This window comes from Mus caroli, unplaced genomic scaffold (assembly GCF_978045245.1).
Source record: "Mus caroli unplaced genomic scaffold, Mus_caroli_1 scaffold_6, whole genome shotgun sequence".
Lineage (NCBI taxonomy): Eukaryota > Metazoa > Chordata > Mammalia > Rodentia > Muridae > Mus > Mus caroli.
The window spans coordinates 28,510,150-28,526,601 of NW_028227261.1; the positions used below are offsets into that span (position 1 = coordinate 28,510,150).

The 16,452-nt window shown below is 43.9% G+C and overlaps 1 protein-coding gene across 9 annotated transcripts in view; it reads left to right on the plus strand.

Moving 5' to 3' along the window:
* Positions 1 to 12,529, plus strand: part of S100pbp (S100P binding protein) — a 42,147-nt gene extending 29,618 nt beyond the window's left edge. For all 9 annotated transcript variants that reach the window (XM_021159400.3, XM_021159401.3, XM_029476107.2 and 6 more), the window contains 2 exons: positions 4,638 to 4,722; positions 9,393 to 12,529. In XM_021159400.3, the coding sequence (XP_021015059.1) occupies positions 4,638 to 4,722; positions 9,393 to 9,534 (227 nt within the window). In that variant the 3' untranslated portion in view covers positions 9,535 to 12,529. The remainder of the gene's footprint in view (positions 1 to 4,637; positions 4,723 to 9,392) is intronic.
* Positions 12,530 to 16,452: the final 3,923 nt, after the last annotated feature.

The window sequence follows — 16,452 nt, forward strand, 5'->3', positions numbered from 1 at the left end:
TGAATATGAGGCCAGTCTGGTCTACCTATGGAATTCCAGGTTGCTAGAGCTACATAGTCAGGCTCTGTGACAAACAAGAAAAGTAATGATCCTGGCTCTGCGTAGTATCTCATCACTTTTCCTTTCTAAAGATATGATTGGATGTGATTGGTAATGTTCAACTTTTCAGAAAGATGGGGAATATCCCCAAAACCCCTTCTAAGTTGAGTTTTCTATTTAGATTTATATAACTGGTTATAGTAATAAGTTTAAAAACTAGGAAGATAGCCGGGCGTGGTGGTACACGCCTTTAATCCCAGCACTTAGGAAGCAGGGGCAGGCGGATTTCTGAGTTCGAGGCCAGCCTGGTCTACAGAGTGAGTTCCAGGACAGCCAGGGCTACACAGAGAAACCCTGTCTCAAAAAACAAAACAAAACAAAAACTAGGAAGATAATCTCTTTGCTGTCTTAGAACTGAGCAGGAATTACCTAAGTTTCAATTTGTATTCATTGCTTTGTTCTAGGAAATGGTTAAACATGCAGAAGCAGATATATATATATATGTGTGTGTGTGTATAAAGAATTTTGGTTTTTTTCATACAGTATATTTTGATTATATACTTACCATTTACTACTTCCTACACACCTAACTTCATGTTCTTTTTCTCTTACCAAAAACAAAACAAAATTTACCAAAATGAAAAACAAAAAGTGAAGCACTGGGGAGGCAGAGGCACTGGGGGGTGGGGTGGCAGAGGCAAATGGATTTCTGAGCTTAAGGCTAGCCTGGTTTTTGATCCTTGCGTTTTTTAAAGTGCTATGGAAAGAGCAGTCTTAGGCCAGTAGTATGAGCATTGCTAGAATAGGAAGTCCCAGAGCTGCACAGTCAGGAACCTTGGTGTGCAGGAGCCACCAGCAATGTGTTTTGTAATCTCCATCTAATCAGAATACATATTAAAATTTGAGAACCACTGGGCTAGGTAAACTGTTTCCTAACTAGGGTATAATTTTTATTTCTGTATTTTGTGAAGTGTAAGCCTGAGTTTCAGGCTTACACTTTTTTTTTTCTTTTTAAAGATCTATTTTTATTTTATATACATGGGTATCTTAGCTGTATATATCAGTGTACCCCATGCATGCCTAGTACTGTGGAAACCATAAGAGGATGTTGGATCCTTTGGAACTGTAGTTAGAAACAGTAGTTAGCCATATGGATACTGAGGTCTGAACCCAGGGCCTCTGCATGAGCAGTGAGGACTAAGTCATCTCTCCAGCTCCAACTTTCAGGGCTTTGTAGTTGTTGTTACTGGTTTTCTTTCTTATTTTTTGTTTTTTAGGTTTTTGTTTGTTTATTTCTGAAGCATGGCCTCTGTAGCCCAGGGTACCTTGAACCCATGGCTGCTGTGGGCCAACCCTAGCAGTTGACAGGTCCCGAGAGGAGATAAAGGAAGGAGGAGTCAGGCACGGTGCTCGGGAAACCTTGCAGTTCTGACTGACTAGCAGCCAGGCTGCTGCTTTATTTATACCGATTTCATAAAACAAAGACAGACGTGATTTCCCAAGAAGTACAGATCATACTATTTTGTCTCTGGACATGTGTTTGGTTTTTCATTGTATGTCCAGGGTTACAGGTTCAATTACAGTCAACAAGTACAGATAGAACAGATTTCATTTTTATTATCAGACCCATAACTCCATTTTAAAGACTATTTCTGCCAAAGCAAACATGTTTAATATATGACAGCCTGCTTTTAGGCTGGCAGCAATTGCGATTTCAAAGCACGCCAGACTAATAAAAGTATCTGAGCTAGTCTTTTTTATGGATGGCAAATCCTGATACCTAACTCCTTTTACTTAAATATTCTCATCATCTCTAGTATTGGAAAGGTTATTTTAATCGATGTGTCTTTATCACTATGTTCTACTCCTCTAGGGGCATACCCCGTACAACTCTCTATCTAAACTTCATTTTCAGAGAGCTCTAAGCTCTGTTGTAGAAGGAGTCCTTTGTTCTGTTACCAGTTCTCCTGGCTACTCAGAGTTTGTCAACTATCTCTCAGCTTACTCTGTTCCAGTTACATTGTTTGAGTTTGCTTAGGGGTAGATATACCAAGAAGATTCAGGAGTCATAGCCTCATAAAGAAATTTATACTACACAATCTCCAGGGCATAAGGAAGGCTTCCAAATAGGACCAGATAAAGGTATTTTCCTAAAAGCAGAAGGGATAGTAAGTTTAGGGCTTTGCTAAAAAGACTCAGACATAATATTCTCAGGGAAGGACATAAAATAAATCATAATACAGAAAGTCTCCAAGAATGCAGAGAACAGAACCTAAAAGAGACAGAGTGACCGCAATGGCTGCATTCAGCTCAGCCTTCAGAGTCTGTACAAATGTATTTGCGCCGGGCGGTGGTGGCGCACGCCTTTAATCCCAGCACTTGGGAGGCAGAGGCAGGCAGGTTTCTGAGTGCCAGGCCAGCCTGGTCTACAGAGTGAGTTCCAGGACAGCCAGGGCTACTCAGAGAAACCCTGTCTGGAAAAAAAAAAAAAAAAGTATTTGCAACTGAGATAAGTTCTAAGTTTATAGCTGCAATTTGTTGATATAGAAGCTGTATATTTATTGCCAAATCAGAATTATTCTATAAGCCATGGAGATGGGATGTAACTTGTTCCCATATTACCTTAGCCTCCCAAGTGTTAAGGTTACAAGCATTCCAGGGCTGGAAAGATGGCTCAGAGGCTACTAGTGTTGTAGGGAAGTGACCCAAAGACCATCCAGCACAGCTAATGTCTGAACTGACAGTGTTAGACACAGCATCCTGCAGAAGGAAGTCAAGCAAGCAAGCAGTTTAACAGAAGCCAAAACATGCTGTTAGTTGGGACATTTCAACCTTGAGTTTCTAGAACAGGGTTGGATACTTATCTATGGGATTTTTCGTAGAGCAGGGTTAGGGTCGGGTGTAGAAAGTGAGGCAGAGTCAGTTTCAGGTTAAACCAAAGATGGCTGTAGCTGAGACAAGATGAAAGAACCTTTGCCCTGTCACAACTAGGACTTGAATGTTTTTGCAAAGGACCTAGGTTTGGTTCCCAGCACTCACATTGTAACTAACAAACATCTGAAACTCCAGTTTTCAGGGAAGCCAATGCCTCTGACCTCTATAGACACTGGGCATACATATATTTCACATACATACATACATGTACCTAAATCTAAAGCACATTGGTTTTGTGTGGGTTTTTGTTTGTTTGTTTGTTTTGTTTTGAGACAGCATTTCTCTATGTAGTCCTGGCTGTCCTGGAGCTCACTGTCTGGAACCAGGCTGTCTGAACGCAGAGAGATCTGTCTTCCTTTGCTTCCTTGAGTGCTGGGATTAAAGACATGCACCACCACACCTGGCCCATAAAATTTTTTTTAAAATCATATCACACCATGAAAAAGAACATGGTCTCACACAATAACCTAAATTCTGAATTATTAAATAGATAAGACAAGTTTACCCCCTTGAGCTGTAAGTTTTTATCTTTCAAATGGTATTAGAACATTTATTTCTATATATGATTTTTAATACAACCTATTAAAAAGAATAAAAACTCAAAACCCACACAGTGAAGTTAACTATACCATCTCAGTGAACAGTTATGTGGTAGATTGGATATGAAGGCCCCCATAGGCTCCTATGCTTGAATGATTGGTCCCCCACCAGTTAGTGGACTGTTTTAGGATTGGGGCTGTCACCTTGTTGGAGGAAGTATGTCGCTAAGGGTGGACTTTGAGGTTTCAGCAGTCCATGTCGGGCTTGGTCTGTCCCTGCCTGCTGCCTCAGGTCTTGTGTAACTACAAGCCGCTCTAGCACTCATGCCTATCTGCTTCCAGCCATGCTGACCATGGACTAACCTATCACCACGCGAGCTCCTAAGTAAGTGCTTCCTTTTATAGGGGTTACCTTGGCTGTGTTGTCTCTTCACAGCCAAGAACACTATCAAGACAAGTTAGAATAACTGTTCCAAATAGTATATGATTTTTAGATTAAGATAACATGAAATGTTTGATACATTGTCAGGTTCTTCTCAAAGAGTTCTGTAACAGTTTATCTTGTAAGTAAAGAGGGCCTGTCTCCATCTCTTCTAAACTCTTTTCCCTTCGATATGTTTTACTGTCTTTTGTCCTTGAGCCTTTGTATCATCTACTTTTCTTAAACAAGCCTCCCATAGCCTGCTTACCTCACTGATGTCTGTGCATCGTTCAGATCCCTGGCTAGCCTTCCCTAGTTCCCACACTCCAGTCTGAGTAGCCACTTGCATATCTCTTTATTACACTCAAAATCACATCTCTCCCGCATTAATTAGCTTAAGTGAAGGCAAGGGGACAGACAGGATGTCTTGTTCCCTGCCACATTCGTAGGTCCCTGTGAAGTTTTTCCTACCTTACCAGGATAAGCATTGAAGGGATGATCAGAGCCATTTTTGTTTCCCCAAATCATCCAGAAGTGGCGTTTCCCTCTGGCTTACAGTCTCTGCTGGTTGACTGTGATACCCGTGTCAGGTATTATCAGGTCAAGTGCCTGTTTGTTTTCTCCTGAGGCCTGTGCTCTACTTTGCTGTGGGTGAACAGAGTACACTTACTGCTGACTGAGCTCTCTTCCTCTGTCTGCCACAGGTACCTTGGGAGAGCTAGATGCCCTGATGGATCAAGTTCAAATGCAGTACCCAGACTGGCAGCATCCTTCAGATCTTACCACACGGTAAGTAGGCTTCCTTCTTTGCAGAAGGAAAAGCTAGAATTGGGTTATGAGAGATGAGATGAGTAGTTGGGTTATATTTGTTTATTTCCAGAAAATAAAGCGTGGCCTTAGAATGAACTAAACATTGGGGACTAAAATTCAGGTTCTAATATTAGATGCACAGTGTTTAACTAGCTGTATGATTTTGATCAATTCACTTCAATTTTATGGCTATCTATAAATTCTCTGGTTCCAAAACTCAGGTTTATTTTTTATTTATTGTATATGCATTGTACATGGAGGAGTGCTCATGTGCTGTGGCACACATGTGGAGGCCAGAGATGGACTTAGAGTCAGTTCTTCACTTTTACATGGGTTTGAGGAGTTGAACTCAGGTTGTTGGGGTTTTTGCTGAAAATACTTTTCTCCACTGAGCCATCTTGCTGGCTCCAAAATCATGTTACCAATCACGTCTTTTCTTCCCCTTCCTCTTTCTTCAGTATTATAAGGTTTTGCTATTTAGGCCAGCCTCGGCCGTCTAAGTCTTGTATTATATAGTCATGCACTGTCATACCCACTCTCACACTTCGGTATCCAGAGTTCTCGGCTGGGCGGATAGCACACACTTTTAATCACAGCACGTGGGAGGCAGAGGCCAGGGGATCTCTGAGTTCAGGGCCAGTCTGCTTTACATAGCAAGTTCCAGGCTGACCAGGATTGCATAGTGAGACTCTTGCCTCAAAAAAAATAAAAAATCTAGAGCATGTGTTTGTCTGTTTTAAGATAGGGAATTTTCATGTTGCCAGGCTATCTTCAAAATCCTCATCCTTCTGCCTCTGCTTCCTGGGTGGCAGGGTTACAGGCATGGACCACCACACCTAAATCCAAACTCAAATGCTAGCTTTGCAGCTAGCAAGGTGGCTTAGTGAGAAAAGGCAGTTAATGCCAAGCTTATCATTGAATTCATCCCCAGAACCCAGATAGTAGAAGAAGAGAATGAACTGCTCAAGTTCTCTTCTCACTTCTACACATGATCTGTGGCACTCGCGCCTGCACCACACACATGCTTGTACACTTGATTGATTGATTGATTGATTGATTGATTGATTAACTAGATAGTTGATTAATTAATTAGTTAAAAAATTTAAATTTCTATGTTCTTGATCTAGTATAGTTTTAACTTTTAATTCAATGACTCGGCAACCTTAGGATAGACATGGTGGCACACACTTTAATCCCAGCACTTGGGAAGCAAGGGGAGGCAGATATCCCTAAATTTGAGGCCAACCTGGTCTACATAGTGAGACCCTGTCTACACACACACACACACACACACACACACACACACACACGAGATTAAAGCCTTGGTTACTGTAACAGTTTTCTCTGACATTCCCTATTAGGGCATCAGGAAATCATAGAGACTTCCTTTATACTCAAAGCTGAGCACATCTCATCATTTTACCTGGGTTATTTCAAATCATCTATATTTGTCATTGCTCAAGTACTGTTCTTAACTCAGAAGCTAGGGAGATTCTTTTAAAGCAGAAGTTGGGTTTTCTTTTATTTTCACTCTGTCCCATTGGCTTCCAACCAGCTTCCCATCCTCAGTCCTCTAAGAATGGCTGTATGCTTTGCTTGGCTGCCTACCTACCTCACCTATTACTGTTACTACTTACTCTGTTCTAGTTATCCTGGCTTCATCAGAATCACAGCAGTTTAAAAAAAAAAAAAATGCTGGGCAGTGGTGGTGCAAGCCTTTAATCCCAGCATTTGGGAGGCAGAGGCAGGTGGATTTCTGAGTTCAAGGCCAGCCTGGTCTACAGAGTGAGTTCCAGGATAGGGCTATACAGAGAAACCCTGTCTTAAAAAACAAAAACAGTTCATCCCAGTATCTGCTTTTGGACGCAGGAGCAGGATAATTGCTATAGATTCTTAGCTATGTTGGGGTACATAGCAAATTCCATGATACAAAACAAGACAACATAAGCGGTTCTCAGATGGTGTGGGGATAGAAATGTAGCTCGGTTGTAAGTTCCAGATTCAATATCCAATATAGACACGCACCTCAAAAAATAAGAGGGGCAATGTAATATATTGTGTACTAAATACATTTTGGAGTCAGGTAATGAGTAATAGTCTAGGCTTTTCTCCCTACTCCTCTGTATGACCTTAGGAGAAAGTTACTTAACCTGAGGCTTAATTTATTACTAGTGTAGAGGTTACTGCCAGTACTTTCCTAGTGGGTTATCACTAATAACTTAGATAGGGTGTTTAAAGAACTGAGCAGGTAGTCTCAGACAGTGATAGATGAAGTTCAGTACTGCTTCTCAGTGATCACCTGTGTCATTCCCAGCCTTAACTGAGAAGGGCTTTGTCTAAGAATCCCTTTGAGTCAGTAATATTGCAAAGCCCAGCTGGGCCCTTTGTCTATAGGTTGCACATGGAGGTCAGAGGACAGCCCACAGGAGTCAGCTCTTCCTTCCACATGTGAGTTCTGGGCATTGAATTCAAGTTTGTTAGGTTTATTTGCAGATACTTTACCCACCGGGCCATCTTGCTGACCCTCCTTTGCCTTGGCCTCCATAATGTTGGGATTACACGTGTGATCCTACCTCACCCGACTAATTGTAATTAGCAACGTTTTAGGGATTGAGATTGTATCAAATTATTAAGGGTCTTTCTCAGAACCTACACCCAGAACATAACTACAGGTGACACACACATACTGTCGTTCTCGCTCTTCTCTCTCTGCCTGCCTGTCTGTCTCTGTCTTGTTCTTTTTTTTTTTTTTTTTTTTGGTTTTTCGAGACAGGGTTTCTCTGTGTAGCCCTGGCTGTCCTGGAACTCACTTTGTAGACCAGCCTGGCCTCGAACTCAGAAATCCGCCTGCCTCTGCCTCCCGAGTGCTGGGATTAAAGGCGTGCACCACCACGCCCGGCCTGTCTTGTTCTTTTTTTGAGACAGGATTTCTCTGTGTAGATCACACTGGCCTCAAATTCAGAGATTTGTCTGCCTTTGCCTCCCTACTGCTGGAATTAAAGGTGTGCGCCACCACCGCCAGGCTTACGGGTGACTCTCAAACCTTATTATGGGTCTTTGTGTTAGGCTGTCCACGCTCTCAGCTTACCATGTGATAGTCACGTGATGATTGCTGTCTCTGGGGATCTTTTTATCTAATCTTAACAAATGTGGCATAAGCAACCTGTGTGGCAGTGCTGTCCTCTTGGAGTCTGATGAAGCTGTGAAATACAGACCCTGCTCTAAACACTTCAAGAAAGAGAAGTCGTTTTTCTCCTTGAATTCTCTTGTTTATTTGAAACAGAGCCTTATGTAGCTCACACTGGCCTTGCACTCATGCGACTGAGGGTCCCCTCACTCCCCAGTGCTGGTGAAAACAGGTATATACACCATGCCTGGCTCTTAAACATTCAAGGCTGGCTTTCCTTAGAACAAGGTGTGTATGGCACATATACTAATACCTATGAAGGAATGAGGTGACATTGAGAGTTGGAAGGAAACAGCATTTATGATGGCTTTCCTATAATTTAAATAGTGTAAAATTTCTAGAATTATAACATCAAAATATAATATTAGCCATGCATGGTAGCATATCCTTCCAGCACTCAGGAGGCAGAATCAGACAGATTTTTGTGAGTTTGAGGGAAGCCTGGTCTACATAGTAAGTGTCCCTACTCGCAGGACAGTCGATAGGGACTTGGGGGCACCTGGAAGAGAATGGGGGGGACAAGAGACATAAAGAATGGACAGCAAGTCAGGAGGTCTGATCAAGCTGACAAATGTTTACTGTTCACAAGGACGCTATATACTCAGAGAAGCAAGGTATAGGGTAAGGGGGTGGAGGGGCCGCTTTGTCTCTGGGGAACGCACCTGTTCCCAAGAGCAGGATATTGGCTGGGTAAAAAGTTCAGCAGGAGGAACAGAACAGAATGGGTTGCTAGGTACCTGTCCACAGATCTATAGCTATTTGTTCTTAACTGGGGGTAGTACTTTCCCACAGAGCCAGGACTTTGTGCCAGTAAGCACTTACGGCTGACAAGGCAGTAAAGCAGTTAACGTTCAAGCAAGGTTGCTCCCAACAAGTAAGTTCCATGGAAACCCTGTCTCAAATAAACAGACAATAACAACATATATAATCTGATCCTTAGAATCCTTATGAGTTTTCAAGACAGGGTTTTTCTGTGTAGCCCTGGCTATCCTGGAACTCACTCTGTAGACCAGGCTGGCCTCGAACTCAGAAATCCACCTGCCTCTGCCTCCCGAGTGCTGGGATTAAAGGTGTGTGCCACCACTGCCCGGCTAAACATATCTTTTTTTTTTTTTTTTTAATTAGGTAATTTCCTCAATTACATTTCCAATGCTATCCAAAAAGTCCCCAATACACTCCCCCCAACAGTCCCCCACCCACCCACCCCCACCCCTTGGCCCTGGCATTCCCCTGTACTGGGGCATATAAAGTTGGCAAGTCCAATGGGCCTCTCTTTCCAGTGATGGCCTACTAGGCCATCTTTTGATACAAATGCAGCTAGAGTCAAGAGCTCTGGGGAACTGGTTAGTTCATAATAATGATCCTAAACATATCTTTAAAAGTAGTTGTGCTAGCTATTTCATATCCAGATGACAGTTCCACCTGAAAAGCCTTCCTGTTTTTATTCTCCTTCTCTCAATAGAAACTACGCGCGGTTCCGACAGAGGCCTCTGCAGAGGTACAGCCTGAGTCAGTGGGTTGACAGGAACAAGCGGAGCCACCATCGGTTCCAGCGTCTCCCAGACTTCTCCTACAGCCCTTGTGTCTCATCCCATCAACAGTGACAGTTCCTGCCGAGGGCCCCGACCAGAGCAGCGTCGCATTTTCCTCTGCTATTTTTGTTTGTATATTTTGAGTTTTATTTTTCACAAGATTTTTATTTAAAGAATTTGTCACCTTTTGGAAATGCCCATTACTGTCTTGAATTTTTGTTTTTTAATGAGGGCCACCCCCCCACCCCTGATTTGTATGTCTGTCTGGTGAATATGTTTCAGCAAGGTTAAGTATTGTTTTTCTGTTTGTTCATTGTTGTTGTTGTTGCTGTTTTTAAATTTTAAATGAAGGTAATTCTCTTTTGAAGGCCTGTATTAAGTCAGAACATTCAGGCTTTGAGTAAAATACCAGCTGTAAGCGCAGGCAGAGTCACCTTCCAGTCTACTGTAAGGAAGAGGCTGTTTTGCAGGCTAAGAGCCGGTATTATTATTGTTGACTTGTGAATAGATAGAAGTCACTTTTAATGACCCCTCTTTTTAAGTTTGAGTTTCTTGAATACTTGTCAGTATTTTAATGTTGCCAATTCAGTACATTTGAAATAGGAGAGAGAAGGAGAAAAGTCCTGTTGAAGGGCTAGATTAAAAGTGTAAATCCTCTCCTTTCTGTACCTATTAGCTGCCTTTTAAAAAAATTATTATTAGTGGCTTTTTTCACTCTCTGTTAGATATATTTCGTTCATAATGTTTGAAATCTTACACATCTTAACTGACAGAAGACAGCTGAATAACCCTTGTTCAGTACTCTGTGGTCTTGCGACTGGTTGGTTTCTCTGCCCCGTTTTTTTTCTTTTCCTTTTCCCACTCCCAGTGACCAGTTAGTCCTGAAGCTTTGCAGTAAGTGTTCTTATGTCCTGTTAGACTGAGACATGACTCTCAGGGTGCCCTCTGTCTGCTGAAGAAATCCTACCAGAATCCTGACTGCTGTTAGGCCAGCACAATTGAGATGTCTAGGAATCTTCAGTCCCTTCTGCGGAACCCCGAGTTTATATGTTGCTGCTATTCAAGGAACCTTCTTCCTATGAAATCCTTGGGAGAGTCACTGTTTGGCCTCTCCTGTTGGTTACAGGTACCCTTATACCCTGGATGTTAGTGTTGTAGTTGTAGCATTGGGTCCATTGTTTCACATTAGTGTTTGAGCATCTTGGGAAAGTACGATTGAGCCCATGCACCACAACACCGCCATGCACCGCATCACCTGCTCTTGAGTAAGGTGTGGTGTTCCAACCAAAGCGCTAGGCTCTGTGTACTGTCTTAATGGATGTCCTAGAAGATGTGTATTTCTTACAGGCAGCTCTAGAGATCATTCTGAGAGGGTTTACAATATGACACTCCTGCTCTGCAGTCACTGTGGGGGTGATTCATAGTTGCCTAGCCCCTGTCTCATTTTATATGTGGCCAACCCACCCTGAATAGTCCACTCTGCCTCAGAAAAATGATCTTTTTGTTCTGTTTTGTTTTTGTTTTTCAAGACAGGGTTTCTTTGTATACTCCTGGCTGTCCTGGAACTCGCTCTAAGACTGGGCTGGCCTTAACTCACAGAGCTCTGCCTGCCTTGCCTTCTCACTGCTGGGAGTAAAAGGATGGATCACCATTGTTGGACTGAAAAAGTGACTGTGATTAGGAAAATCTTGATTTTGTTTGTTTTGTTTTGTTTTGTTTTGTTTTCAAGCCTTTAGTAGGTTTGGATAAATGTTCCCATGTGTGTGTTAATTTTATCTAGTGAAAGTTTTTTCTTCTTTCCTTCCTTTTTTGTGGCAGGGTCTCCTGTAAAGCCTAGGCTAGCCATCAACACACTATTTAACCCAAGATGGTCTTGTACTTCTGATTTTTCTGCCCCACCTCTCAAATACTAGGATTGAAGGTGTGCACCATCATGCCCAGAGAGAATTTTCTCTCCCTCCAGCCCCCCACCCCCACCCCCCAGACGGGTTTTTTTATGTAGCCCTCCTGGCTGGGTAGACCAGGCTGGCCTCAGGACTCGCAGAGATTCACCTGCCTCTGCCTTCTTAGTGCTGGGATTAAAGGTGTGCACCACCACTCCCTGCTTTTGACACCCCACCCCCCCCCAGAAAGACTTTTCTATTCCTTAGTTATTTGGTTTAGATTCTGGGACGAGACATTGAAAGGCAGTAGTCCAGTCACCTCTCTTGGTGGGCACGCTTGTTGTTGACCTCAGTTGACTTGTCCAAGATGCTGTGAGTTAGCCTGATAGACTGAGATATGCCAAACAATCCACCATGGGACCAAAACAAAGTGCAGATTAGATACCGCTGGAGTAGCTAGCACTGGGGCTGGATGGTTCCCAGGGGGAGCCCAGGGAGTGGAGGGACAGCAAAGCTCCTGCTCTCCTGCTACCAGGAGGAATTAAGACTGAATGTATAATGGGAGCGCTGCCTCTGCCAGAGCAGATGAGTGACAGGTTAACTAGAAAATGTGACAATCACATTTCCTCTTGCACAGATAATTCTGTTTTTCCAAAGTGTTAGCAGCTAATTAAATCTGGTGGACTGGGGGAGGAGAGAGCTGTTCTGTAGTGGTTAACATGGTATTCTTTAAGGAGAAAAAAAAGCCAAAGAAAACTCATCCGGCATGTTAGCCTTAAAGATGGTACTGGCCAGAAGCTGGGGCTTAATCTCTTCAGAGCTGCATATCTCTTATGTTTGGGATTGGCCTCGTAAGTCTTGTAGATTAAATTAATTCTTGCTGTATTTTTAAATTTGAGTAAGGGTTATGTACATTTAACTGTGTTCCTGTCTTTTATCATCCCTGAGGACGTTCTTACCATAGGGGTCTTGACAAAGCAAAGCTAAAATGTGTTGTTGATAAATAGTTCCGTGTAAGTCAGGAGCCGAAATAACAATAGCTCTGCAGCTCATCGGGCCCCGATTTACTTGCGTTGTTGTCAGGGTCGATTATGAAAATGAAGTTTGGTGCCTCCTTTTTTATCATGTTTTTCCCCTTGTAGCAGTTGTGTTTAATGTCATTAAAAAGAAATAAAAGTTCTCATCAGTGGCATATGTACTGTGGCCGTCTGTTCCGGGCTTTGGAGGAGCACTCTCTGCCTTCCTCTGCGTAGGTCGTTCCGTTAGGGAGGGTGGCGGCATTTAGTAGAATATGGTTCTGGGAAGGAGAAAGTGCTTGCTCCCTGTTCTTTTGAGGGTAAATTACAGTGCTGGGGAAGGCGTTCCAGCAGTTAAGAAACGTTGCAATTGATTGGGATTTGCAGCTACATAAGGTGCATGTCAGGAGCCTGACATTGGGAGAGCCTGAAATATCCCTGTGCAGAGGGGGGGAGACCAGGCAACCGGCAGCAGGCGGGAGGGCAGTGCCTTGCATTCCTTCCCTTCCCATGGATCCATGGCTGGCCACTGTGTATGTTTAGGAAACCATGCAGTTCAGGGCATTCTCCCTTTGGAAACAGGAGAAACCAGAATCAGTAATTCGAAATTGGTGGGCGTTCTTAACCCGACTTATCCGGAAATTGTTGCTCCAAGAACAGCTGTCCGGTGTGAAGACTGGGTGTGTGTGGGTAGATGCTGGAGAGAGAGCATTCTTTACACTCCTTTATGGACCTAAGCCTCCTCAGAACAAGGATATAAGGACAGCAATAATAGATTGTCACCTACATTAGCCAGTGCTCTTAAAATCCCAGCCCCTGCTGAGAAAATAGTAGCAACATACTTGGACAGGCTCTCTGACCTGCTGATCTTTACATTTTGTGGGTATTTTGAGACAGGATCTCACTATGAAACCCAGACCGGCTTCAAACTTAAGTCCTGCCTCCATCTCCTGAAAGGAAGGAGATTACAGACAAGTGTTACCATGCCACGTTTTGTCTGGAGTGTGTGTGTGTGTGTGTGTGTGTGTGTGTGTGTGTGTTTTCTAGACAGCCATTCTTACTCTAGGCAAAAGCTTGCACAGAAATGTGGTAAATACTTAGCTGTTTGATATGCTTGTCTCAGTGTGTGGTTTTCTTAACCCGTGTATATGTAATGTCCTGTCAAGTGTAGAGGACCTTTAGGTAACTACTTACTGCTTATATCATATATTATATGCTTTTACCATTTATATCAATGGTTTCAGAGACCAGGGTAAATTCTCTGAAATGATAGTGTCTCATTCATCTTGTTAGAGAGAAGTGGGTAGAAAAAGGAGAAATGGACCAGGCTCATTCTCTGAGAAGCCCATCTTGAGCTTTTATAGGATGAGAAACTAAGGTCCTCCTCTTATTCCCTAAATCACCCAAAGGTTTGGAGGGAGGGGGAGGGGATAAAGGGGAGGGAGAGAGAGAGAGAGAGAGAGAGAGAGAGAGAGAGAGAGAGAGAATGTGTGTGTGCGAACACTGGGGGCACCTGTCGGGTAAATATTTCCATTTGTCACAGAGGCAACTGGTCGGTGTTGGAATTCCTTAATAAGTAAGCACCTGCCTTGTCATTCCAACCCATTTATTCCTCCATAACAGCTGAAACATGTCGTAGATGGAAAATCTGGCCTTTCTTAGCACTCAGCCAGAAACAGGATCTTTGGCAGTTCAGTGACAATCCTGAAATGTATCCCCAGGCTACTATCTGAGATGTCCTTAACTTATTAACTTCAGGTTATATTTTCAAGTTTGGTTTTGTTTTTTGTTTTGTTTTGTTTTCAATCTGTGGACTGGCCCTGGGGGGTGGACAGAATTCTGTTTATAGAAGCAATACTTAAAACAAAATTTAGTAAGTAAATAAAGTAGATGTCTGAAGCCTCATATAGATGGTCTGGTAAAATGTATGTCTGTAAAGGGCTGAATTTGACTTCAGAGGACGCCTGTACTGAGGACAGGCATAAGATTCATGTTTCTAATACCTGGTGACCCTATCTCTTCGGCTCCCACCGAGGTTTCTAGGACAGCCTTTAGTTACTAGACTGGGTGGGTAGGCTCCGGAAATCTGAATGCAGTATTGGTAGAGAGGAAGGCTACTCCCCCCCTCAGAGAAGTGAGTACCCGAGGTGTCAGGGTCTCCTGCCTTTCTATCCAGCATTCTTCCTGCAAGCCTGCTGTGGTCTTGGTCTCAGAGCTGCCTGGACCTTTCCTAAATTGCCAAAGTCATTAGAGTCACCTGAAAGGAACAGAGGGACCACTTCTTAAATAATAGCTGTGGTATTTGATTGCAAGTAACAGTTGATTCAAGAAGAGTGAGTAAGATCCTTACTACAGGAGAAAGGTCAAACCTTTAAGCCCGAAGAACAGTTTGCCCCCTTCGGATCCATTACGGTGTACCACAGGTATGGAGAAACTGGAAACCTTGCTCAGACACCACTACCTACCTCTACCCAGGGCTTCTCCGCTTCTTAGGTGAAAGCAGATGGGCAGAGGGAGCCTCTCTGGGGTCTGTTCAGAGGCTTCTGAGGACTTCCTCTCCCTCTGCTTTCAGACCCTGCACATCTGACATCCTCTCGCTTGGCTCTGGACAGGAGTGTTTAAGGTGCCCTATTTACTGGTCTGCTCATTGGCTAATGGCGTCATTCCTCTGCCTGCCTTTCAACCTGCTGTTGGAATCTTAATGATGTTCCTTTAACAGCCAAGAAGAGCGCAGAGTGAATACCGAATGATTTCTGCAGAAAGCTGCTTCTGCAGTTCTTCACTCCACTCCGTACCCCCACCCCAGATAAGAACCTCAGCCCTCTGGCAGGAATAAGCACCCAGCCCTCTCCGGAGAGGAAAACCCTTTGTTTTAAGAAACTGAGCAGATGCTTGCATACCTATGTGGTGAGGCAGCCCAAGCTGGGCTTAGAGAGGAGCCTCAGAAAGACGATGGTGGAGCAGCTATTTTCTTCTCCTACACGTGCACCCCCATCTGTTCGAGAATTCCCTTCCAACTCCAGCTTGGCTGGCTGGCATGTCCCTAAGAAGCTGCAGGCCAAAATGGAAGAGGGCTGATTCCCTCCTCCACACATCCTGACTTGCTGCCAATTGCCAGAAAAAGAGGGCAACGTTTGGGCATTTACCAAAAGACGAGGATGTGCCTTTTCATTTGTCTTTATTTTACATTTAAAAAGTGGTTATTGCTCTAACTGGATTGGAGGTAAGGACCTCCCTTAAGGAGCCTTGGCCTTGCAGCCCCGTTCAGCAGGGATGGAAGTCACGAGACAATGAGTGGAACCTCATTCCCTCCCAGGAGGAAGCCCTTAGTATTGCTGACATCTGCCCTTATCCGTCTCTCCTCTCCTGTGCTACCGCAGTTGGAGCGAGCACAGTGGTGGCTGACCCAGCTTGGAGAGCTGTTAGAGGCCCGAATGAAGGGGCAGTCATTGGGTGATGGCTTTCAGCTCTCTGACTTGGGCACCTGTGCTCATCATTCAGTACCACAGATATTTTACCAAGCACCTACTATGTGCTGGGAACAGCCACCCACACTCTCTTGGCCACCGATGGAAGATATAGAGTTCACCTTTCCAGTGCAGGTGTCTGGCAGCCACCGTGCTTCAGTCTCCAAGAAGTCTGCTGCCATATCAAGCACCTTTTTTTAAAAACCAGTAAGGGGCAGAGGAGAGGAGTGGGGGGAGGAAGGGAGCACACTAGCTGTCAGTTTACACTGCAAGCTCTAAGGAAGTAGATGAGAGCCCTGGATAACTTTCAGAGGACCCTGAATGAGATGGCAAGATAGTGACAGTGGCTGCTCTCTGCTCTCTGCCTGTCTGGTGTAAACAGCTTTCCAGTAGCTCACTCAGCAGTCTCTATGCTGTAGGATGTAGGTGTTTTCAGTTATCCAAGCTGGCACTGCTGCCCCAGCCAAGGCACTTCCTTTAAACGCGGGCAGTACCTTCTTCCAGAGCTTCTTGAAACTCCACACAGATGATCTCACCACAAAGATCTATCTTTGTGCAAGCTAGATGCAAGCAGACATGGAGGCCTTGGCAGAGCGGTCTGCATTCTGGAGCGAAGCCCTCCAG